General features: G+C 37.6%; 1 protein-coding gene and 1 pseudogene across 5 annotated transcripts in view; one reads left to right on the top strand and one right to left on the bottom strand.

Annotated features, from left to right (window-relative positions):
* The window catches only part of STXBP5L (syntaxin binding protein 5L), a 344,728-nt gene that overhangs the window by 144,746 nt on the left and 172,911 nt on the right, over nt 1-27,071 (bottom strand). For all 5 annotated transcript variants that reach the window (XM_090265844.1, XM_090265853.1, XM_090265871.1 and 2 more), the window contains exons 12-14: nt 15,210-15,357; nt 14,233-14,300; nt 3,307-3,347 (exon numbers count right to left, since the gene is read on the bottom strand). In XM_090265844.1, coding sequence (XP_090121970.1) covers nt 3,307-3,347; nt 14,233-14,300; nt 15,210-15,357 — 257 coding nt within the window. The remainder of the gene's footprint in view (nt 1-3,306; nt 3,348-14,232; nt 14,301-15,209; nt 15,358-27,071) is intronic.
* Nucleotides 17,867-25,149, top strand: LOC150021623 (eukaryotic translation initiation factor 4E pseudogene; annotated as a pseudogene).

Below are 27,071 nucleotides of genomic sequence, written 5' to 3'. Positions count from 1 at the left end.
TAGCAATCACTGACATTTAGAAATTGAGCTGAAGGCTATACAAATCTTCATATCATTTATTTTTGCAATTTTCAATAAGTCTGAAATTATGTCAAACTAAAATAATAGTTTTCAAAATAGGAAAGATATACTAGATGCTATATATCCTTGCTTCTAGGTAGAGGGATTATCACTCTTGTGATTATTTTATGTGACATGGCAATGGTAAAAGGATATTACAGACAAAATTAAAGCCCCTAATTAGTTGACTGACTTAATCAACAGAGATTGTCCCTGGTGGGGCTGATGTTATCAGGTGTGTTCATTAAAAGAGAGACTACCTGAGATTACAGAGATACTCCTTTGCTGGACCTGAGTTCTAAAGCTGCAAGAAAATTAATCCTGACAATAACAACATGAGTTTGGAAGAAAATCCTGAACTTCTGATGAAACTGCAACCCTAGCTAATACCTTGACTGGAGTCTCAGGAGATTCTTAGCAAAGACCCAGTTAAATTATACCTACTGCACGTCTAAAGAAAACATTAGCAAAATGAAAAGGGAACCAACCGTATGGGAAACATATTTGCCAATGACACCTTGGACAAGGGTTTGATCTCCAAAATATATAAAGAACTAATATGACTCAATGCCAGGAAGACATACAATCCAATTAAAAAATGGGCAAAGGACCTGAACAAACACTTCTCCAAGGAGGACATACAGAGGGCCCATAGACGTATGAAAGGATGCTCAACATCACTTGCTATCAGAGAGATGCAAATAAAAACCACAGTCAGATACTGCCGCATACCAGTCAGAATGGCCATCATCAACAAATCAACAAACAAGTGCTGGCGAGGATGTGGACAAAAGAGAACCCTAGTGCACTGTTGGTGGGAATGCAGACTGGTGCAGCCACTGTGGAAAACAGTATGGAATTTCCTCAAAAAACTAAAAATTGAACTCCCTTTTGATCCAGTGATTCCATTGCTAGGATTATACCCAAAGAATCCTGAAATACCAATTCAAAAGAACCTATGAACCCCAATGTTCATAGCAGCATTATTTACAATAACCAAGTGCTGGAAACGACCTAAATGTCCATCAGTAAGTCAGTGGATTCAAAAACTGTGGTACATTTATGTAACAGAATACTATGCAGCAGAAAGAAAGAGGGAACTCCTACCCTTTGTGACAGCATGGATGGAAATGGAAAGTATTATGCTCAGTGAAATCAGGTGGTGAAAGACAAATACCATATGATCTCACCTATAATTGGGACCTAATGAAGAAAACAGACAAACGAGCAAAATAGAACCAGAGACTTGGAAATAGGGAACAAATTGACAGTAATTAGAGCGGAGAGGGGAGGGGGATAATGGAGGAGAGAAGGGGAGGGGTCTAGTCAAGGAACAAGTATAAAGAACCCATGAACGTGGACAACAGGTGGGGACTGACTGTGGGAGGGTGGGTTATGGGTGGGCAGGGCAGGGGAAAGCAATGAGGGAAAAATTGGGACAACTGTAATTAAACAATAAAATTGAAAAACAAACAAACATAAAAATGATACCTAGATTCCTGACACCCAGAAACTCTGAGAAAATAAGTGGGTATTTTTTAAGCTGAAAAATTGTAATAATTTTATTATGCAGCATTTGAAAACATACATGCAATAACATAAACTCAATTATTCAAATACAATATAACCACTTCCTGCACTGGACAATATTACACAAATTGGCAAAATAAGTGGTAATTTTTCAATGACATCCATTAAATTGGAGATTTGTTCTTTTAATCAATTACTATAAATATATTAAACATGCTGCAAATCTTTGCAATACAGGGATGGGAAAAAGTAGGTTCACAGTTGTTCATAATAAATAATACAATAACTAATAACTAATAATACAGGAATAAACTGTTTTGCATACTCACAACTGTAGACCCGTTTTTTTGTTCCTAATGTGGTAAATAATATTTTACTTAAAAATAAACTTCTTAAAATTCTTGAGAATAATATGCACTTATCATTAGAGTGTTAAACTATCTTCTCACATTTTAGAAAATAAGGAGTGACTCTGAGGTGGTGGGGAAGGAGCAATGATATTACTGTGTGATTAATTTTGTTCCTGGAACATACTCAAATTCGAATGAAAAGGGTCACCAAAAAATAAAATCCGCAGTCTTCTGGAATTTCCTCCATACAATTGCTTATTGTGTGAGGTCACAAAGGGGTCTCAGAATTCATGGCTTTAAATCTTTTAATCATTTTGTCATACTAATGGTTTGCTTAAGGATTCAGCTTGCAGGCTAAGAGTATCATCAATAGTCAACTTTCTTCCCACTGCTCTTCTATTTATTATAGTTTTTCTAAGAAACTGTTCAGCTCTATAGCTTCAATATCACTTTTATGCTGCTTCTTCATTAGATTCCAATTTTGACTATTTTCCTTACCTCCTTAGCCATTTTTACTTGGATTTCCTGGTGTTACTACAAAATCCAAACCTCTAGAATTCTCTGTATTCCTTATTTCTGAGAGAATTACCTACATCTTGCTGGTTGCTTATCCTCAGAAATTTTTCCCATTCCTGACTGTCAAAATTTTAATAATCTTCCAAAATTCATGTTAAGTGTTACCCCATCAAAATACTTATCCTGAATCTACCTGACTCAAATCTCCCATTTTTTAGAACAAAGAGATTTAAAATTGTACTACATTTACAATTCTTATGTTGTTTGCCCCATAGTATGTGCAGTATTCTTTTATCTTGTGCAGTGACTAAATTTTCTGAAAGGTATGTATGGTATAATTAAATCTTAAGTATCTTTCTTTGCATGCCATCAACATTGAGCACAGTATCTCATTTCTTTTAAGTTACATAATTCTCAAGAATGTAAAAAAATTTAATTTATCAAATAATTTCTTTTGATTCTCACAGGACTTCATAGACAAGAGGTGAAGGAAAGTGAAGACTGGTGGAATAAAATCACTTTTCCAAGACTACAGAGTAGGAGGTGAAGAACATTCCTTGAACAGAAGTAATCTGACAAAGTTTGGTACTTTTTCCAATGTACTTCGCCTTTTATAAATATAATGGTGGGTAATAAAAAGTGACCAGTCCTGTTTATATTACAGAAGTACAGGAGAGAAACTTTAAACTGATCTAATAATACAGGAAATGGGTTTTTGTAACACAACCACGCACATATGCTAAAAATGTAATTGATAAATGTTAATCGTCCAAACTAAAAAGTGGTGAATGGTTGGGAGCATATATTAACCAAGTGTTTTCTGTTATAAAAGGAGAAACTTAAAACTTACTTGCAGAAGCATCCCAAAATTTTATTGATCCATCTGCATGACTAGGCAAAAAATAAAAATAAAAAAATATATATATAGCATTAATTAAAGTATTTTAAATAAAAAATAATCATTCTAAAAGTATAAAACTTGAGTTACTGTTAAATTCAATTTAAAATGCTGTTCCAATGAAAACAGATGTACACTAAATCGTATTATTTCTAAGCTCAAAACAATAGTTTATATATAAAACAATATACTAAAATTTAAACTTAAAAAAAAGAACAACAATCACTTAAATTTTTCTCTAAGAAGATTTTATGTGTAATAGAGAGCAATTAAAACATACCTATGGGAAAAATAATATTTTTAATATGAAGTTCTTTATATTCATAAAAAAGGTACTTGAGGCAACTTAGGTTATATTAAAATAATTTTGAAATGAATATCACAGTGAAATTAAAGTTAAGCTTCAGATACAAAAATCAAATCCTTAATCCTATCATTATTGGTAATAACATAATGGCAATTCTCTAAGAACTTACTACGAAAATAAAATAGGATAAAATAATTTCCAGTAAATTTTCTGAGGCCAACTTTATTCTGAACCAAAACTACAAGAAAATTACAAACCAATACTCTTCGAGAATGGGCATAAAAACTGCCAACAAAATATTAGCAAATCAAATGAAAATTTCTTGATACATCACACATCATAACTAGGTAGGATTTATCCCTGGAATACAAGGTCAGTTAAGTATTCAAAAAAACTCAACCATCATATTGTAATTCATTATACTGAAAGGTTAAAGAATACCAAATGATCACCTCAATAAATGCAGAAAAGCATTTGACAAAAATTTACCATTCATTCATGAAAAAAAACAAACAAACAAAAAATGTAACAAACTAGGAAGAGGATACTTCTTCAACCTGCCAAAGGGCATTCTAGGAATAACCTATAGATCTTACATATAAGTGAAATCATATGGTATCTGTCTTCCTCTGACTGATTTTGCTTAGAATATTACTCTTTAGGTCCATCTATGTTGCCGCAAATGGCAAGATTTCATTCTTCTTTATGGCTGAGTAACATTTCACTCTTTATATGTGCCACATCTTCTTTATTCATTAGTCTATTGATGGACACCTAGGTTGCTTCCATAGCTTGGCTATTATAAATAAGGCTGCAATGAACACAGGGATGGCATATATCTTCTCAAATTATTGTTTTCACTTTTTGGATAAATACCCCAAAGTGGAATTGCTGGATCACATATATGGTAGTTCTAGCTTTTTTTGAAAATATACATACTGTTTTCCATAGTAATTTACAATCCCTTTTGTCAACATCTTAGCCAACCTTTGTCATTTGTTGTCTTTTTATAATAGCCATTCTGATAGATATGAGGTAATACCTTATTGTAGTTTTGATTTGAATTTGATGAATAATGATGCTGAGCATCTTTTCATGTTTCTGTTGGACATCTATAAGTCTTCTTTGTAGAAACGTCTATTCAGGTCCTCTGTCCTTTTTTTTTTTTTTTTTTTTTTTTATTATGTTGAGTTGTATGAGTTCTTCACATACTTTTGGTATTAACCCCTTATCAGATATAACACTTTCCTTCATTCTTTTTCACTTTTTCCCTCTGACTCTCTAATTTCATATTACCTATCTTCTAGTTCACTGATTCTTTGATCCCTTCTAGTAAATTTTTCAATTCAGTTATTGTATTATTCTGCTCCAGAATTTTTTTCATTATTATAGTTTCTACCTCTGTTCTCATTTTGCTCATGCCTTAAATTGTTTAGTTGTTTATCTGTATCCTCTTAGTGCCCTGAACTTTTTAGAGACAATTATTTTGAATTATTTGTCAGATAATTCACAGAACTCTATTTCTTTTTATTTTATGTTAGTTTTAAGTATATTTTATTATGTTGTTACAGTTAGTCCCAATTTTTTTCCCTTTGCTCCACTCTGCCTAGTAAGCCCTTTCCCTCCAGCAATCCCACCCCTCTTAGTTCATGTCCATGGGTCGTGCATATAACTTCTTTGGCTTCACCCTTTCCTATATCATTCTTAACTTTCCCCTATTTTGTACCAACCAATTATGCTTCTTAATCCCTGCACCATTTCCCCATTTCTCCCCCTTCCCCCTCCCAGCTGGTAACTCTCCAAATGATCCCCATACCTATGATTCTGTTCCTATTCTGGTTTGCTTAGTTGGATTTTGGTTTTATTTTTTAGATTTAGTTGTTGATAGTTGTGAGTTTGTTGTCATTTTAATGTTCATAATTTTGACCTTCTTTTTCTTAAGTCCCTTTGACATTTCATATAATAATAACATGGTGATGATGAACTTCTTTAGCTTTACCTTGTCTGGAAAGCACTTCATCTGCTCTTCCATTCTGAATGATAGCTTTTCTAGATAGAATAATGGTTGTAGGTCCTTACTTTTCATCACTTTGAATACTTCTTGCCAGTCCCTTCTTGCCTGCAAAGTTTCTTTTGAGAAATCAGCTGATAGTCTTATCGGTACCCCTTTATAGGTAACTATGCTTTTCTCTCGCTGCTTTTAGGATTCTCTCTTTATCTTTCACCTTCGGCATTTTAACCGTGATGTGCCATGGTGTGGTCCCCTCTGGGTCAGCTTGCCTAGGACTCTCTGTGCTTCCTGGATTTGTATGTATATTTCCTTTGCAAAATTTGGGAAGTTTTCCTCCATTATTTTTTCACATAGGTTTTCAATTTCTTGCTCTTCCTCTTCTCCTTCTGGCACCCAAATGATTCGGATGTTGGCACGTTTAAAGTTGTCCCAGAGGTTCGCAAGCCTCTCCTCATTTTTTTCAATTCTTGTTCCCTCATTCTGTACTGGTTTACTTTTTCTTCCTTATGCTCCAAATCATTGATTTGAACCCCAGTTTTCTTCCCTTCACAATTGGTTTTGTGTGGATTTTCCTTTGTTTTACTCAGCATAGCCTTCACTTCTCTTTTGCGTTTGCATTACTCAAGCATATTCGTCAAGCCTATGAGCATCTTTATCACCAGTGTTTGGAATTTTGCATCTGTTAGGTTGGCTATCTCCTCATCTGTGAGGTTGGCTATCTCCTTGTCACTTAGTTCTCCCACTGGAACCTTGATCCGTTTCCCCTTTCGGGCCATACTTCTCTGTCTCCTCATTTGGACAGACTCATGTTTGTTTGCCTCTGTGTCTTAGGTGAAGCTGTTGTTCCTGTTACATTGTAAGAGGTGGTGCCTTAAGAATTCGCCACTGCAGGGCAAACTGTTTCACTACATTGTGGCGCTGTATGTGGAGGAGGGGTCTGAGAGGGAACAGTGCCGCATGCCCAGCACTTGCCCCTTTTCCAGGCACTTCTCCCAATTCCGTATGGGACTGGCGCTTCTCTAGCTGTTGCCCTGGCTGTCGTTCCCAGAGTGGATGGGTCTGCAGATGTTCTAGGACCGTGAGGGCCCTTTCAACAAGCAGACTATGCTGAGAGACCAGCAGTTTCTGCCTCCGCCCCAACCCCCACTGGTTTGCACAGTCAGAAGCAATGAGGCCTGATTTTCCCCGGTGCTGGGACCATGAGCTGTGAGGTCTGGTAAGGAGCCATGAATGCTCCCCAGGTGTCCCTCCTGACTTTAAAACATGTGACTGAACTTTCTGCTGACCTGCCACTGCCATCGCTGCCACCGCCATCACACCGCATCCTCTCCGCCCCGGCTCCGCCCCTCCTACCAGTCTGGATGAGTATTTCTTTATAATCTTTGTTTGTTGGACTTCCATGCAGTTTGATTTTCTGGAACTTCTGGTTGTCTCTAGGTTAGAGGTAGTTGTATTCCTTCTCAGTTGTGGAGGGAGATACAGCGTGTCTGTCTATGCCTCCATCTTGGCCAGAAGTCCTTATTTATTTATTTTTTAACGTCCATTTGCTTGGAATATTTTTTCCATCCAATCACTTTCAGTGTGTATATCTTTTGTTCTCAGGTAGCTCTGGTAGAGAGCATATATGCAGGTCGTGTTTTCTTATCCATTCAGCCTACCCTATGTCTTTTGATCAGAGCATTAATCTATTAATATTTAAAGTTACTGATAAGTACTTATTGTCATTTTTGCTCTTTGTACCTGTGTTCCTCTCTCTCTTTTTATTCAGTACTTATTGTCATTTTTGCTCTTTGTACCTGTGTTCCTCTCTCTCTTTTTATTCATCTTCTTAAAGCAGTCCCTTTAGCATGTCTTGCCATGCTGGTTTGGTGGAGTATATTTCTCTAGCCTTCTTTTGTCTAGAGAACTTCTGATTTCACCTTCCATTTTGAATGAGAGCCTTGCTGGGTAGAGTAGCCTTGTGTGCAAGCCTTTGCTTTTCATTATTTGGAATGTTTTTTGGCATTCTCTTCTGGCTTGTAGTGTTTCTGTTGAAAAATCAGCTGATCGCCTTAGTGGAGCTCTCTTCTTAGGTGTTTCTCCCTTGCTGCCTTAAAGATTTTCTCTTTGTCTTTGAATTTTGCCATTTTAATTATAATGTATCCTGGGGTCGACCTCTCTGGGTTCATCTTAACTGGGACCCTCTGTGCTTTCTGGATCTTTGTGACTTTTTCTCTCATCAAGTTAGGGAAGTTTTCTGTCATTACTTTTTCAAACAGGTTTTCTATCCCTTGCTCCTCTTCTCCTTCTGGTATCTCTATGATATGGATATTATTATGTTTTATGTTGTCCTGTAGCTCTCTTAAATCCTGTTCTTTTTCAGTCTTTTTTCTTTTTGTTGCCTTGTCTGGGAATTTTTTCTGCCTTGTCCTCCAGCTTGTTGATCAACCCTCTGCTTCATCTAGCCTGCTTTTAATTCCTTCTATTGTGCTCCTCAATTCATAAAGTGTATTCTTCATTTCCTCCTGGCTCTTATTGATAGTTTCTATGTCCTCTTTCATGCTGCCATAGTTCACAGTAAGTTGCTAATAGCTTCCCTGGAGTTCTTTGTAGTTCTTAGCTCACTGAGCATCTTTATAACTATTATTTTGAACTAAATTTCTGATAGTATGCTTGCGTCCATTTTGTTTATCACTTTTTCTGGGGATTCCTCCTTTCCTTTCGAGTGATGGCTGTTTGTCTCCCCATTTTAGGTGACTCTTCTTTGTTTCCCCATATTAGACTATTCTTCTTTGCCTCCCTGTCTTTGTAGTGTGACCTTATGTGTTAGGAGACCTATGGGACTCAGTAGTGCAGTCTCTTTGATCACCTTATCTAGATACTCTAGATTTGCCCTTTATTCAGTTTATGTGGGTTTTCCTGTTGTATGTGGGCTTTGCTTATTGGTGGCTCATTCACTGGTGGGTTCTCCCCTCTCACTGGCTGATGGAGTCACAATTCACACCATGTCTTATATGCTCTTGTACAGGTGCTGGTTAACAAAGCACAAAGTAATATTACCAGAAAACCAAACCCACACCAGCAGAAACACACCCTACAATATCAGCAGTATCAGTAGCAATTGAGCAATGATTAATAAATGTGGGGCCTTGGCTTGTGTGGCTCAGTGGATTGAGTGCCAGACTGTGAACCAAAGGGTCACTGGTTTGATTCCCAGTCAGGGCACAAGCCTGGGTGCAGGCCAAGTCTCCATTTGGGGGCATGAGAGAGGCAATCAATCAATGTTTCTCTCACACATCAATATTTCTCTTCCTCCCTTTCTCTCTGTCTAAAAATAAATTAAAACAAAATCTTAAAAAAAATACTTCCTTTAAAAAAATGTGCAGAGATTAAGAATATTATAAGGTAGGAAAGAAGAAATATAAAAGGACTAAAGGAGAGAAAAATAATTTTGACTGGGAAGGGGGAGGAGAAATAATAAGTAGGGGACAGAAAAAGTTGAAGAAAGGGAGAGAATAAAATTTAAAACATTAATTAAAACGGGAGGGGTATGGAAAAATGGAGTAAAACAAAAAAGGGAAGATTATACTATGAGGTTTGAAATAAAATTTAAAAGGTAGTGAACCAAAGGGAACAAAATTGCAGAAAAACCACAGTAGTGTCAGTAACAATGACAGCTGAGCAAAGATTAATAAAGGTGGAAAGGGAATAAGAATATTATACAAAACAGGAGAAAGAATATGAGATGTTTACAGTAAAGAAAAATGGTTTTGAGAAGATAGGGGGAGAAAAACTAATAAAAGGAATAGGATCCAAGCTAAGGAAGGGAAAAATAAAAATAAAATTCATAACTCAAATGAGCAGGGCCAGGAGGAAGGCAAAATGGAGTAGGACAGTGGGGAGAATAACCTATGAAATTTGAAGTACAAAAAAAAGTGAATAACTAGAAATACTATTGAAGAAGAACATCAATAACCATGATGTCCACATCCAACAAGCCACAATTTATAAAGGTGGAAAGAAAATAAGAATATTATAAGAGGGTTGTAAAGAATGTGAGCCGACTAAGGGAAGGAAGAATGCTTTTGAAAGGACAGAGGGAGGAGAAATAGTAGGAGTAAGGACAGGGAACAAGGAGTAGCATGTGAAAAAATAAAATTTACAACAAAAATAAGGAAGGGCAGGAAGAAGTCAAAATGGAGTAAGACAAGGGAAGGGTGCAATGTGTGATTTGAAATAACAATAAAATTAAAAATAATACAAAATCTGAATAAAGAGAATAAAAAATTAAAGACAAAGAGTAGTGAATTAGTTGAAATACAATTGAAACAAAAGAAATACTGAGAAGATATGTGAAAGGAAGAAAAAAAGAAAAGAAAATCACAATTGCTGAAGAAGAGCAAGGTGAAATTCATCTTAGCTTTTCCTTCTGTTTTCCTTCTGACTTCTCTTTCTGGATCCATCTACCTCTGATTTTTTATCAGCTCAAGGTCCAAGGGTGGGTCTTCCAACTTCTGGCAACACCACCTGTATCACCTTCACCTGTCTCTAGGGGGAGCTTCTTTTACATGAGGAGGGTGGGGCCCCTAGGTCTCCCCTGGGAGGCACTGTTCAGTCTTCCAGGGAAAATTGTGGGTGTGTTCCCCTTGCCCCTGTACCACCTGTCTTGGTCTGTCCCAGCTTATTTCCAATAATGTATAGTTTTTGATTAAATAGCTGTCCGTTTTGTGAGAAATGCTCACAATAAAAACCAGGACACAGAACTTGAGCAGCAAAGCGAGGCATTTATTCACGAGTCTACAGAGTCGGACGCACCCTCAGCCAAGAGAATGCGTGCACCAGGTAGACAAAGAAAACTAGTTTTATATGAATGCGTTTAGCTTCCCTCCCTAACGCGATTAGCTCCCCCTCCCCTTTCCTTCTCCCCCATTTCTCCATTACTGGTTGCTCCGGAGTCACAATGCAACCCAATAATCTAAATGCCCCTTTTGTGTTTTATAAATATGCTACTACTGTCAACTTCCTTCTCAGAGATCCTCTAATTACATTTGCTCTTGAGACCCTCTGATTACATTTGCCCTTTGTTACTAATGATTTTCTACTGGTTTGGGAGTCACTATTTCCTTGTTTCATACAGTTTCATGGGGGTTGGGCAGCAGCAATCTGTATAAGAGGGTCAACTCTCTCCTGCTTGGTGTTGACACAGCTGTGTGTGCAAGCTGAGAAGAGGCTGGGTGGGGTCCTGAATCCCCCTTGGTGCATAGTTTTCTGATTTCCCTGCTTCATTGGCCTTAGTGAAATAGAGCCCTAGGCTCTATTTTGTCTCCCTGAGATAAGTTCAAAATGGGCCCTGCTGTCTTTCTTTTGCGGAAATGCACCCTGCAGGGTTATTGAGCCTGCCTAGCCTGTTTTGCAGATCTTCCCTGCTCCTGCAGGAGGTGGGGGCTGGGTGCAACCGTCCCTTCCTAGAGTTTCCACCAGGGAGGGGGGCTGTGTCTGGCTTTAAATAATCTCAGGTGCACTGTACCCAGCCCACTGCCCTCGCAGCATACAGAGGCCCACCTTCTCTACTCTGCACAGCACGCCAGGCTGGGGTGCAGAAATCCCCTCACTTTGCACTTTTCTGATCAATCTGCACAGCTGCACTGAGTAGGAGCAAATCGCTCCCTCAACCCTTTCCCCTTGCTGGCAGGGGAGCTGCACGTGGGGTCCCTACCCAGCACACCACAGCTCCCCTTTTAAAAAGTCTCTGGGCATTCCCACTGCAGCACTGAGTCCCTGTCTGGCTTTCTGTACATGCCAGCTCTCCAAAAAGTCAAAAGTCTCTCAGTCATGTCTGGTGGTAGCCAGCCTTCTCCACCAAACCCAGGTGCAGATAGTATCCCTCTCTCTGGCTCTCTCCTGGTTGGCATTTGCCACTGCAGCTATGGGTGTGCTGCTCACTGTGTGTGTGTGTGTAGCCTGGTTCTCCCCCCAGGCTTTGTGTATGGAACTCACTCCCGGCTGGGGTCTGGGGGTTCCCTGCCCAGGAAGGGTAGGGAGCCACAAAGCTGCTACCTCTCATCAGGCACCACACCCGGGGTATTTCCCAGTCTACCTATAAAATCTCCTTACTGCCTGTTGAGAAGCATCTTCTGTACTCCTTGGCTTCCAAACTGCATATCAGCTAAGATTCTGTTGAATGTTCAATTTATTCTTTGGAAGACAGGCCAGGTGGCCAAGCTGGGTGCAACAGCAAGTGGACTCTGCTTCCACCTACTTGGGCATTATCTTCCAACTCTATCTCCATCAATTTTTTAGAGTATTTTTTAATTACTTTTCTCTCAACTTGACAGTACTCTTATACTTGAAGTGAATGTATTTTAAATAGCATATAGTTGGGTCATAATTTCTAATTCACTCTGCCAATCGGTGAATTTGAATTGGTATAGTTAGTGCATTTGCACTTAATCATGGATGTGTTAGGGCTTCAGTCTATCATTGTTTTCTTTCCTGTTTTTTCTTGCCTTCTTATGGGTTAATTGAATTATTTTAGTACATCTGTTTTGATGTATCAGTATTTTTGAGTTTATCTGTTGGCATTGGGTTTTTAAAAAATGGTTGCTTGAAGTATAACAATTTGTCACAATCTACTGGTGTCATACCATCATTTCAAGGAAAGTATAAAAACCTTACCTCTCTTTCCATTACCTTACCTTCTCCCTTATATAATTGTCTTAAATATTTCCTCTATGCATACATAAAACCATACCAGATAATGTAACTATAATATTTTATTCAACCATCAAACATAATTTTAAAAACTCAAGAGAAAAGCCTATTGTATTTACCCATATTTTGGCTTACTGTGTTTTTCCTTCCTTCTTGATTTTTCAAGGTTCCTTCTTTTATCATTTGCTTTGTTTAGAGAACTTTCTCTAGACACTCTTTTAGGGTAGGTCTGATGTTGACAAAATTCTTTGTTTCCTTCTTCTGAGAATGTGTTGATTTTCCCTTAATTCGCAAGTGATATTTTCACTTGAAAAAGATTCAGATTTCCATCTGGCCTCCACAATTTCTAATGAGAAATTCACCATCATTCACATTTGTTTTGCCCTATAGGTAAGGTGTCATTTCTCTCTTGCTGTTTACACAATTTTTTTTCTTGGTGTTCTGTGTTCAGAGGTTTGACTGTGATGTGACTTGTGGATTTCTAGTGGTTCATTCAGTTTCTGAATTTATAGGTTGAGGTCTTCTGCCAAAGTTGGAAAGCTCTGAGCCATTATTTCCTGATATACGTTTTTCAGCCCTGTTCTTTTTCTTCTCTCTTTATTCACTGGATTTCTACTGACACAAAAGTTAGAGGGTGTGTGGCTCATCACTGCTTGGCTGTGATGGAAATTCTTTTCCCCACATGACCTCCTCTGACACCACAGATGATGGGTTTCATCACCATCCAGGAGAGTTAAGAGTCCCAGCTTCCTACTCAGCCTTTGTTTAGTGTCAGAAAGAGATACTCCTCTCAGTAGGAAGTTGAGGTACCTTTTATACAGCCTATTGAAGGTGAAACTCTAGGCTCCTCAATCTTTGCTTGAGTGGGATGGGGTGGGACCATAGTTTTTTTTTCCCTGTGGCAGTTAGCTAGAGTAGAGAGATTATTTTCTAAAAGTTTTCTCTCTTGATAGGCTACCCCTTTTCACATCCTTTGGCTAGAGAGAACTAGTTTTTGTTGGTGTTTTGTTTGTTTGTGCCCATTGACAGATCCAGGTTGCCAGCTTCTTCAGCTCCAATTCTGGGACAGATGAGGCAAAAAACACAGGAAACTTACCACCATGTTAGTCTGTGGGCCTTGGGGTCCTTGCCCATCTGACTTCTCTCCATCTTCTCCAGTCCTCTTATGCTCGTTTAATATATACTATTCAGGGTTTTTAGTTGTATTCAGTGGGAAAAATAGGGAAAAGTACATCTACTATATTGTCCCATAAGCAGAACACCTCTATCTTTTAAATTTCACTTTTAATCTTGTTGGTATGTCTCTATTTTTATTCCTAATATTAGGGCATCAAGTAGGCTGCTACAGAAAGTGGTGACATTTCCAGTGCTATAAATTTTGAAGTACATGTTAAACAACCACCTGATGGAGCTATAGAACAGTCATTTGGCAGGAATTAAGAGATGTTGGTAAGGGCCTTCCTAAAGCTCATAATCTAGGATTTCCACAGGAATTCTTCCTTGATTAGTCACTCATAATTTCTCTTTCTTTGACTTTCTCCTACTGTCATAATATACACTTGATTATTTTTGTTATATGTCTATGTTTTCAGTGGTTTCATTCCATCTTCAACCAAGGTTATAATCTTTGGACAAAATTTGTGTCTTATTTTTATTGTTAACACTATTACAGATGCCCCCCTCCACTGAGACCCTGTGCTCCCCTCCCTCTGACCCTCACAACACTGTTGTCTGTATCCATGGGCTATGCATATTTTTACTTTTATTAAAACTGTCAGTCTTCCTAGAGCGTAATTATGAGAAATTGTAAAAGCTCAATGAAACATTTTTGATGATGAATTGATAAATTTAAAAATCACATCCCACTTACCCAGTAATAATAATTTCTGGATATGTTTGTGTTCCAAGGTTCCAAGCTCCTCCACTGATTGGCCACTCCTAAATACATTATTCAGGAAAATTTATAAGTTTGTTTTTAATTTTAAATAACTTAAAATTTTTAAGTGACAATACTTTAAAATAATGGTAAAAGATTTTCTTAGAAGTCAATAGCTGTAAAGTAATGGAGGATAAATTATGTAATTATCTTTTAATTCATTCAGCAAATGATTATAAATGTGTAATTCCATCACCTTTAAAAACATCGATTTTTAACAAAGATCACTATTCATATTAAAAAGTCAAAGAAATAGTTTCAATCATACAAATACAGTGTTGCTATATTTGCCACATAATCTATGTACCACCAAACTATTGTGGTGCCATTTAACACAGAATACTATGTTAATTGGGCCCCTCCACCCCCAGAGTTATCCATACCAATATCCCTGTACAAATAACAGAAATCATAATAGGTGGTCTAATACAATTGTAAGCATTTGAATACTGTAGTAAATACAATAAAATGGAATTCCAGAAAGTTATTTAACAATTGACTTTTGATAATTATGTCTTATTAAACATTGATAAGAAATGATTAACAAGAGTTTACTTGAATTTGTTCTAATATAATCCTTTGTCCAAAATAATTAAATTACACCTTATAATTCAAATTTGTCACTTTATAAATATACACTTAGTATATAAATATATATGATAGATAAGTACATCAGTATATAATTATATACATATTATGTAAAAAATGTATATTCCTATGGGTTTAAAGCTATGTAGCATTTAGGAAATTTGAATTCCAGACTTTATGTTTTTTATTGATTCTGGCTTCTGACTTCAAAAGAATTCAGTTCAAATATTCTTTTACAGAAAGTAAGAAAATAGCATAACAAAAAAGTGTAATCACATATGAATATGAATCCAAGACAACTTATATTTAATTGTTACTTTTACCTTATTACTGTATCCTTGTTTTTTATGCTTAACTCCTATAGCGTAGAGTACTAGAATCAAATCTGGTGGGCAATCAGCAAAGTAGGCTGTGCATGTAACTGGTGATTCGTGAATGTCCATGGGATATGGATTTTCAAAGATTGGAAAACTAATAGATGAACACAATATATTAGATTCATTTTGCAATGATAAAAAATAAAATAACTTTATAAAGCAAATCCTAAAATCTTCTATATATTAATTATACATTTCACTTAATTGTTTTTTATGCACCATAAAACAAGAGTCATATGAACAAAATTGCTCTTTTAAAAATATTTATCTATAAAATATAATATAAATATTGGTAAAATTTTACTTTAATAAATTTTCTTTCCATAATTCAAAAATTTCACAGTGATATCACTTTTATCTAAATATTTATATAACATACTATAAGTATTAAAATAACTTAGTAAATTTGACAGTTTTCCACGGGAGACAGTATATAAGTGAATGTTTCATTTTTGTTTTTCTGCAAGAGTAATTTAAAGATGTGTGTGATTATATCATGCTTGAGATAATTTCCTATGTAAACTGGAGAACATAGTGGGTATAGAGACTTATGGATGCAGTAAATTTCATATCCTCAAGCCTACTATAATTTTAAACAGGCATACAAGTACAGACCAAATTAATAATTCTTACATCCATAACATATGGTATAGTTCTTTTTTACCAGATGTACCAGGCACTAAATAAATAGAATATTACTCTGTGCTCCATCTGTTCCAGGTTTGTGTGAGTATGTTACTTCTGATATAGTGTATGGATTTTTTTTGCAGGGAGAGGGGGAAAAGGGGCTACTAAAAATAATTTCCTCCCCTCACTGTTAGGGACTTAACTTAGTAATTTAGTCCAACCTTCAGAGAGTATGGGCTATGTGACTGTGTTTGCATGTGTATATGCTACAGATAGTTTCCCAGATAGCAATAATAATATATGCAAAATCAGGTGGGAAGAACCAGGTTGTGTTTAAAAAATGGAGAGTAGGTTAAAATAGATGGATTAGAGGTCCCATGTTACAAGGTAGAAATCATCAACATATCTTAAAGAATTGGAAGTAAAATAAATGTATCATCTTAAAGACCATATCTACAACTTGGAATTTGATAATAGCAAGTGGTTGCAATGATAGACAATGGGCAAGGTGAACAGTATAGTAAAAATGCTTGGGGAAAAATATTTTAGTATATTGGCAAAGAGTACGGAAAAAGATATTTAAGGAAGAAATAATAACTAAAAATTTATTATAGGAATTTAGATGTAAAAGTGTAAACTGGTTGCTGATATAAATCCAAGAAACCAAGAAAATAAAAAATTTTAAGCCTTAATGCTTGATTTTATGTAGAGGACTGAGTGGGGTGGGGGAGGAAGGAAGGGGCTTGAAAAGGAGTCTGGGGGAGAAGGTAGAAGCTGCACTCATCTCCTCCCATTATCACATAAAAGTTATAACTAAATTCTAGAACAATCAACCTGAAGAACCATCTGAAGACTGGCTGAACAGAAGTTGTATAACTGAAGATACACAGAAAAGACACACAGTAGCCGGTAGAAGGGGCGGAGATGCAAAATAAACCCCCCCCCCCACTTCTAAATGTGACAATGGATAATCTGGAGGGTTATTTCAGTTGCAGAGGTCTCCCCTGAGGAGAGAGAGGTTTTAGCCCCACACCAGGCTACTTAGCCTGGAACACCAGAGCCAGAAAGACGAGCCCACAGAACATCTGACAGTAAAAATCCTGCCTACATGAGACAGGAAGGAGACCATTGGAAACCTAGGTATCCTCTTAAAGGGACAATGTACTTACTCTCACTCACAGGCACTCAGCCCTGGACTCAAGTGGAGGGCCAAGAGTTTTAAGGGCCCTAAAGTCATTCAGGGAGAGACTGAGTTGTGTGGTTTTGGGGTGAGGGCTGAAGGAACAGTTGCCAACGTCCCTGTGTTGAGTCCTCCTTTAGCATGCCCCACAGGCACCATCTTTCCTGGGCTGGTCCTTCTCCCGACATGGCATTAGCTGGATGAGCTACACTAGCTACACCCTGAGGACTCTCTGAGACCCTGCCCTATCCAATTAACACAGAGCCTGAGGCTTCTGTCAGTGGCAACCAGCCTGGGCCTGCATTGCAATTTGTCTTAAAAAATTCTTGAGGTATTTCAGTCAAGCTTGGAGAGTGCCAATGATACACAGGGAAAAACTGAGTTGTGTGGCTTCAGGGCAAGGGGCAGCTTCCTACACTGCCAACACATGCCACATTTCCTCTGGTAAGCCCTTCCCCTGCATGTCCAAATCTTAATCTACACTATCCTGGTAAATTCTACTAGCTCTACCCTGTCAATGCCCTAAGACCCTATCTCACTAAAAGGTCTGTAGGCCCCAGGTGGTTGGCAGCTGCCTCAGTATACCCTGAGACTTCAGCTGACTAAATGGCACTGGTACCAAGTTTGAATCTGTATTAACCTGGTGAACACATACTTGCAGCAATCTGGTGACTCCCTGAGGCCCTCATGCAACTCATGTACCACCCGAGGTTCTTTCAGTGGCTGAGCCATGTGGGCAGTTGGCAGGTCTTATGGTGCCTTGGACCTTTCCTGATGTGCCCCAGGCCTGGTACTCATGGCCATTGGCCTCAGTTTGCAGCTTGGCCCCTCTCACACCCACCCAAGCCTAGCAAAGGCAGCTATGTACTTTGGATCATATCGTAGCTCCCAACAGGTAGTCCCAGGCTGGTACTAGGCAGCCTTTAACATTGACCTGTGCTGGAGTCCCTCTCATGAAGCCACAAAACAAATATACTCACCAATGACAAGCCAACAGCAATCAACACTTAACTAAAACAAAAGGGAACACACAACTGACACAAGGGACAATCTTGGAGCACACAGATCAGGTGATCAAGAAGACTGTGCCACTGGGCCCCACAGGACACCTACTACGTAAGGTCACCACACGAATATTGGGAGACATATGTCTACCTAACAGAAAAACAGAGTGGCAGCCAAAATGAGGAGAAAAGGAATCATGTCCCAAATAAAAGAACAGGAAAAATCTACAGAAAATGACCTAAATAAAATGGATTCAATACAGAGCTCACAACAATGATTATAAGGATTATCAATAAAAAAAAAAGAAAGAAAGAAACAAAGAATACACTAGAAGGAATCAGCAGCAAATTAGATGAAGCAGAAGATGAACCAGAGATCTGGAAGATAAAGCAGCAGAAAACTCACAATCACAGCAACAACAAAATTTTTTTTTTAATGAAGATACTTTGAGGAACACCTGAGACAACATCAAGTGTTATAACATTCACATCGTAGGGATATCAGAAGATGAAAAGAGAGCAAGGGACTGAGACCCTATTTGAAGAAATAATAACTGAAAACTTCCTTAACCTGTTGAAGGGAAAAGACCTACAAATCCAGGAAATGCAGAGTCCCAAACAAGATGAACCCAAAAAGGCCCACAGCAAGACACATCATCATTAAGATGGCAAAGGTTAAAGACAAATAAAGAATCTTAAAAGTAGCAAGACAAGGAGAGTTACCTATAAAGAAACTCCCATAAGACTGTCAGCAGGTTTCTCAACAGAAATTTTTCATGCCAGAAGGCCTTAGCACAAAACAGTCAAAGTGATGAAAAGCAAAGACCTACAACCAAGAATACTCTACCTAGCAAGGCTATCATTTAAAATTGAAAAATAGGAGAAGACAACTTCCGGCCAAGATGGAGGCCTAGACTGACACTCTCCATCTCCCTCCACAACTAAGAATGAATATAACTATTGCAAAACCAGAAATAACCAGAAGATCCAGAAAATAAATGGAAGTCCAATGTATGAAGTTATAAAGAAATGGTGCCCGTCCGGATGGGTAGGAGGGGTGAAGCTGGGGCGGAGAGGTCAAGCTGTGCTGGTGGCAGCAGCTGCAGCAATGGAGGTGGTAAGCACAGACACCCGTATTTAAGGGGAGGCGAGAAGCACCTGGGGAGCACCCACTGCTGCAGACCAAACCCGTCAGCTCATGATTCCAATGCCAGGGAAGGCAGACCCTCATTGCCTTGAACTGTGAGGGCCAGAGGGCGTGGGGATAGCGGAGGAGACTCCCAGTCTCTCAGTGGAGAGTAAACAGCAGGAATCCATCTTGGACCCCCGCCCCCATGAAAAACGCCACAGTGTGGTGAGAAGGGTTGCCCTGTTGTGAAAAGTGCATGGGGCTCCACCCCTATAGTGTAGGAGGTATGACAGCCCCCCCAAGGAAGCAAACACAAAACTCAGGATGGCACAGATCATGATACAGATCCCAGTCATGCAGCTGATCAGACAGCAAATATCTAATCTAATGGCTCAGCAGACAGGAAATTTTTCTGAGGCACAGTTCGGAGCTTTGGTTATATGAATGCTTACAGACCTAACAGAAGATCTTAAACAACACAGGGAAGGAATGAAGGCTAGCCTTGTTGAAATGAATGAAATCACATATGTAACTAGTGGTGAGGGAAAGAAAACCAGGGATCAAATCAACAAATTGGAACATAGGGAAGGAACAAACAGAGGAAGCAAAAAGTGAGGAAAATGAGGAAAGGCTCAGAAACCTATGGGACAGCTATAAGTGGGCCAACATCTGAATCATAGGGTTGCCAGAAGATGAAGAAGAAGAACTAGAAATAGAAAAATTATGTGAAAAAATAATGAAGCAGAACTTCCTCAACTTGAGGAAGGAAATAGACTTATAGGTCCAGGAAGCATATAGAGTTCCAAATAAATGACCCAGGGAGAACCACACCAAGACACATTATAATCAAAATGTCAAAAATTAAGGATAAAGAGAGAATCTTGAAAGCAGCAAGAGAGAAGAGAATTATGTACAAACGGGTCCCAATAAGACTATCAACTGATTTCTCAAAAGAAACTCTGCAGGCAAGAAGGGACTGGCAAGAAATATTCAAAGGAATGAAAGGCAAAAACCTACAACCACAATTACTGTATGAAGCGAAGCTGTCATTCAGAATAGAAGGGCAGAGAAAGTGCTTCCAGGACAAAGTAAAACTGAAGGAGTTCATCAGATCCAAACCACTGTTATATGAAATGTTACAGGGACTTGTTTAGGAGAAAGAGGATCAAAACTATGAACATTAAAATGAAAACTGTATCACAACAACCAACAACAGAAGCTAGGGAATTGAAACAAAGGCAAACTAAGTAGGCAAGGAGAGTAGGAAAAGAATTATAGGTATGGGGAACATTTTGGGAGAGGTCAGCAGGGAGAGGGAAAGGGGAAAGGGAGGGAGATGGTATAGGAATTAAAAAGCATAGTAGGAGGAGTGGAGTGGATAGGAAGATGTTGAGAAGAACTATATGCACAACCAATGGGCATGGACTGAGGGGGCGGACAACTGGAGGGAAGGGGGTATTGGGTGGAGCGGAACAAAGGGAAGAAAAACTGGGACAACTGGGACAGCATAATCAATAAAGCATATTAAAATAAAATAAAAATAAAATAAAATTGAAAAAGAGATAAAGCTTCCTAGAAAAGAAAAGCTAAAAAAAAATTATCATCACCAAAGCAATAAAAGAAAAATTGAGAGACTTCTTAGGAAAAATAAAAATCATTTTATATACCAAAAATGAACTATCAGAAAGGGATATTAAGAAAACAATCCCGTTTACAATTGCATCAAAAAAATTAAAATACCTAGAATAAATTTAACCAAGGATTTAAAACGCCTGTACTGGAAAAATTATATGACACTGAAAAAGAAACTGAAGATGATAAAGATAAGTGGGAGCATATACTGTGCTCATGGCTAGGAAGAACTAACATTATTAAAAAGTGTATACTACCCAAAGCAATCAATAAAGTCAACAGAATTCTTATCAAGACATCAATAGTATTTATTCATACAACTAGAACAAATAATCCAGAAATTTACACGGGACCACAAAAGACCAAAAGAGCCACAGCAATCTTGCAAAATAAAAACAAAGTTGAAGAAATTGCACTACCTGATATTAAAGCCATAGTAATCAAAATAGCATGGTACTGCCATAAGAACAGGCATATAGATCAATGGAAAGGAATAGAAAGCCCAAATATAAACACATGCATCTGTGGTCAATTAATCTGTGACAAAGGAGGCCAAGAATACAGTAAAGACAGTCTAGTCAATAAATGGTGTTGGGAACAGCAAACAGATATATGCAAAAATGAAACAGGTCTACTTTCTTATACCACATACAACAATAAACTCAAAATGGAATAAAAATTTAAATGTAAGACTTGAAACCATAAAACTCCTATATTAAGACACTGGCAGTACACTGATATTTTTGTTAGCAATATTTTTTATGCTATCTCTCCTCAGGCAAGGGAAACAAAAAATAGTAAACAAATGAAACTACATCAAAGAAAAATGTTTCTGCACAGCAAAGAAAAACATCAACAAAATTAAAAGACAATTTAGTGAATAGAAGAAAATATTTGCCAATGACACATCTGATAAGGTGTTAATACCCAAAATCTATGAAGAACTCATACAAGTCAACATTAATAAAAGCAATCCAAGAACTCATACAGGTCAACATTAAGAAAAAATAACCAATCCAATTAAAAAATGGGCAGAGACTTCCAGATGGAAGTGTAGGTAGACATGCTTTACCTCCTTGCACAAACATAAGAAGGATTACAATTACCTCAAAACAAAAACCACCAAAACTGTCAGAAAATCAAACTGTGTGGGAAGTATAACAACCAAGGGTTTGAGAAGAAATATTTATCCAGATGGATAGGAGGGGCAGAGAACAGGGAGCTGGGATGGAGAGGACGCCGGTGTGGCACAGGTGAGGCAATGGTGGCAAGGCAGCGGTTGCAGCTTGCAAAACCAGTGATCCCACATTCACGTGCAGCAGATAAAATGCAGGAGGGACACCTGGGGAACAACCCAAGCCCCAGGATAGACCTCTCGGCTCAGCTTCCAGAGCCAGGAAAGTAAAGCTTACTCATAGTTTCTGGCTGTGAAAACCACTGGGGGTGGGAGCAGTGGAAAAACCTGCCGGTCTCTCAGGAGAGTCTGTTTAGAGGGCCTCCACAGTCCTAGGATGTATGCAAACCCACCCACTCTGGAACCACCATCAGGGCAACAGCTACAGGGGTGCCAGTCACATACAGGAAGTGGGTGAAGTAATTGGAAAAGGGACAAGTGCCGAGCAAGTGGCATTATTCGCTATCTGACACTTCCGCCACCTATAGCACCACAAGGCAGTGAAACAGGTTGCCCCACACTGATGAATATCTAGTGCTCTGCCCCTTACTTAATACACAGGAGCAAACATGGGAAGATCTACCTAATACACAGAAGCAAACATGGGAAGGCTGTTAAATTGAGGAGACAAAGAAGCAGGGCCCAAATGAAACACATCAAAATGCCAAAAAAAGAACTAAGCAAAACGAGATAGCCATCCTATCAGATGTCAAAACATTGGTGATAAGGATGCTCAGAAAAATGATTGAGTATGGCTACAAAATAAAGGAAGAAGTAAAGGTCATACAAAGTGAAATAAAGAAAAATATAAAGGGAACCAACAGTGAAGGGAAGGAAGCTGGGACTCAAATCAATGATTTGGAATGAAAGGAAGAAATAAATTCAACCAGAACAGAAAGAAGAAACAAGAATTGAAATAAACGAGGAGAGGATTACGAACCTCTGGGGCAACATTAAATGTACCAACATCCCAATCATAGTGGTGCAAGGAGAGAAGGAAGAGCAAGAAATCGAAAACTTATTTGAAAAAAAAAAGAAAAAAAACTTTCTTAACTTGGTGAAGGAAATAGACAAGTCCAGGAAGTACAGAGTGCAAACAAGTTAGACCCAAAGAGGACCACACCAAGACACATCATAATTAAAATGCCAAAGGTTAAAGATAAAAGAGAGAATCTTAAAAGTTGCAAGAGAAAAGAAGAATGTTACCTACAAGAGAGTTCCCATAAGACTATTAGCTGATTTCTCAAGAGAAACTCTTCAGACAAGAAGAGAATGGCAGGAAGAATTCAAAGTGATGAGAAGCAAGGACCTACAACCAAGATTACTCTATCCAGCAAAGCTATCATTTAGAATTGAAGGGCATATAAAGTGCTTCCCAGACAAGGTAAAGCTCAAGGAGTTCATCATCACCAAGCCATTATTATATGAAATGTTAAAGGGACTTATTTAAGAAAAAGAAGAGGATCAAAACTATGAACATTAAAATGACAACAAACTCACAACTATCAACAACTGATTCTAAAAAACAAAAACAAACTAAGCTAACAACTAGAACAGGAACAGAATCATAGATATGGAGATCATAAGGAGGGTTATCATCAGGGATGTGGAAGGGGGAGAATAGGGAGAAGAGGTACAGGTATTAAGAAGCATAATTGGTAGGAACAAAATAGACAGGGGGACATTAAGAATAGTAAAGTAAATGGAGAAGTCAAAGAACTTATATACACAACCCATGGACCTGAACTAAGGGGGCATTGCTGGAGGGAAGGTGGGTACCAGGCAGAGGGGGGGCAAAAAATTGGAGACAACTGTAATAGCATAATCAATAAAATATACTTTAAAAATGGGCAGATAATCTGAATAGACACTTCTCCAAACAGGACATATAGATGGCCAATATACATATGAAAAGATGCTTACATAACTAATAATAAGAGAAATGCAAATTAAAACCACAATGAGATATCTCCTCAGATCTAGCAAAATGACTGTTATCAATAAATCAACAAACAAGTGTTGGTGAGAATATGATGAAAAAGGAAGCCCAGTGCTGCACTGTTGGTGGAAATGCAGACTGGTACAGCCATTGTGGAAAATGATATGGAGGGTCCTGAAAAAAAGTCAGACAGAGAAAGACAAATACCATATGATTGCACTTATAAGTGGAATCTAAAGAAAAAAATAATTGAACAGAATAGAATCAGAATCCTAGATACTGAGAACAAATTGTTGGTTGCTAGATGGGAGGGGTTTCAGGGCAAGGGTTAAAATAATAAGGGATTATGTAGTACTAATTGGTAGTTATAATGTAGTCATGAGGATGTAAAGTACAGCATAAAAAATACAGTCATTAATATTGTAATAACTATGTTCGGTGCCAAAGCATAGTGGAAATATCAGGGAAATCATTTTGTAAAGTATATGATTGTCTAACCGCTATAATGCACACCAGAAACTAATACAAAATAATACTAAAACTAAAGCGTGACTGAAAAATTAAAATTAAAATTAAACAAATAATTAAATTAAAAAGTAAAAGTATAGTGTATAATTTTTTTAAAGAAAGAAAAAAATGGTGTTCAGTATTTCAGTCAAGATGGCAAAGTATGTAAAGACAGTAGTTGCCTCCTCCCAAAACCTAGTCAAAATTACAACTAGCCCTGGACAATCCCTCTAAGTCTGATACAGTTGAAGACTTTTGAGCTCTGTCCAATCATATCTGGTTGTCTAGTAATTTAATGCCTGGCTTGTGACTACTCACTTATTAAGAATGGTATTGAGCCTATGTGGGAAGATGAGAAAAACAAACAAGGAGGGTGATGGCTAAATGCATTGAACAAACAGCAGAAACAAGTGACCTCAAATGCTTTTAGCTAAAGACACTACTGTACCTTATTAGAGAATCTTTTGATGACTACAGTGATAATGTATGTGCAGCTGTTTTTAATGTTAGAGCTAAAGGTAATTAGATAGCAATATGGACTACTGAATGTGAAAACAGAGAAGCTGTTACACCTATAAGGAGAGTATACAAGGAAAGGTTAGAGCGCCATCCACAGACAGTGATTGGTTATCAGTCCTATGAAGACACAGCTACTAAGAGCACCTCCACCACTAAAAATAGGTTTGTTGTTTAAGAAGAAACCTTCTGAGTATTATCATAGGAAACAGAGTCAAACAATGGAAATTTAGGAGCTGAACCAAAGCCTCTTCAAAAGCAGAGTGGACTGCATTTAAATTTGATTTCCACCTAAATGTTGCTGAGATATAAGAGGTCTCATTAGCCTTGTTCTTGTACTTCTATGTTCATCTTTTTCTTAAATTTTGGCTACAGTATCCACTTATCCCAGTCAAACGATTACAGTATACATTGTCCCCAAAATCCATAAATGTGTTTCTAGACCACTCTGTAATAGCTAAGAATTAACATTACAAACATATTTTAGCCATTCATAATATTAAAAGAGGACTTGCAGTTCTTAAGACTTTTTTAAATCCTCAACTAGGATGTTTTTATTGATTTTTGAGAGAAAGGACAGGAGAAAGAAAAATCAATTTGAGAGAGAAACATTGATTGATTGCCTCCCGTATACTCCCCAATCAGGGATCGAACCCTCAACCTATGATAGATATGTGCCCTGACTGGGAATCAAACCTGCAACCTATCCTATTGGTGTACAGGATGATTCTCCTGGCCAGGGCAGAACTTGCATTTCTATACCTTAAGAAAAGTGTAAAACAAAAAGAATAAATGTATATACTTAAGAAAGTGAATATTAAACATAAAATATAGTGGGTCTTGGAGGATGTTAGACAATGAAAAAAGATATGAGGAACCAACAAATGAGGAGCTGAATACCAATGAGATCAGAAGAGAACATTTTAACAAAACCGATATTAGAACTTAGAGGAAGAGGCATAAATCCATACGTGTACAAAATTTCATCAAGTTCAATGTTGATAAACAGCACAACTAGGCAAAATTCAGTTACGATAATCTTACGGTCCAAATCCTACATCTCTTTCACAATATTAAAATATTATGTGATGAAATTGGCAGAAAGAACAACTCTGGCTTTTCCATTTACAAAGCACATGGAAAGTAGAGCTCAGACAATATTTTTTTCGACAAAAACAATTTATTTATTTTATTTTGTTGTTGTTCAGTGACAGTTGTCCCAGTTTCCCCCTCATTGCTCTCCCTTGCCCCATGAAAACATACTTCATGAGAAGACAAAGCTCCATCCTCATGAGGCCTACACTGGCAGGGAGACAATCTTTAAAATAATAGCAAATAGAAAATTTCATCTTTGTCAAAAGCTATGAAGGAGAGAAACATGGGAACTATGAAGGCCCTTGATAAGATATTTGACCAAATTATATAGATAAAAGATTTTTTAATGAGGAAATAATATTTGACTTGAGATTATTATAAATAGATTAATAAGGAGAAAAAGACAATTATTTCATGCAGAGGAGTGCGAAATATACAAAAGTTCTGTAAAACATGAGGGGCTAAAAGAAGGTCAGTGGGTCTAGAGCACAGAATAAGGGAAAACCAGTTTTATGCCTATCATCATTTATAATAAATATGTGTAGCAGGGAAGAAAGACAGTGTCCATCAAGTGTTTTATTGTCCATATAAAGGAATGGAAAGCAGTACTCTTATAGCAGTATTTTCTGTTTGTTCCCGTTGCCCATAATGAAAAAAAAAAAAAAAAAGTAAAAGAAGCCCTCCATTTTATATGCTCCCAAAATGTGTCATTTTCCTTCAGTCAACGGACTAGTAAACAGCCACATATTACATCGTACAAGTTTTTATAACAGTCGTTTTGCTTAGGGAAACAGCAGGAATGTGATCCGTTTTGTTTGTCCTGATTTTCTAAACATTAGCTGCTGCCTTTAAAATCTATGATTTTCTCAGTATTCTCTTAACCTTTCTAGTGTAATTTTCATTATTGAACCCAATTACAATTCTGTAATTCTAGCAAAACAATAGTCCTCATAAAGAATATTTACCATTAAAAAATACTGAGTTGGCCAAAATGTTCAATTAGTT

Source organism: Furipterus horrens, unplaced genomic scaffold (assembly GCF_987537825.1).
Source record: "Furipterus horrens unplaced genomic scaffold, mFurHor1.1.pri manual_scaffold_1, whole genome shotgun sequence".
NCBI lineage: Eukaryota > Metazoa > Chordata > Mammalia > Chiroptera > Furipteridae > Furipterus > Furipterus horrens.
Note: the sequence above shows the minus strand (reverse complement) of the source record. Positions and strands in the feature narration are given on the sequence as shown.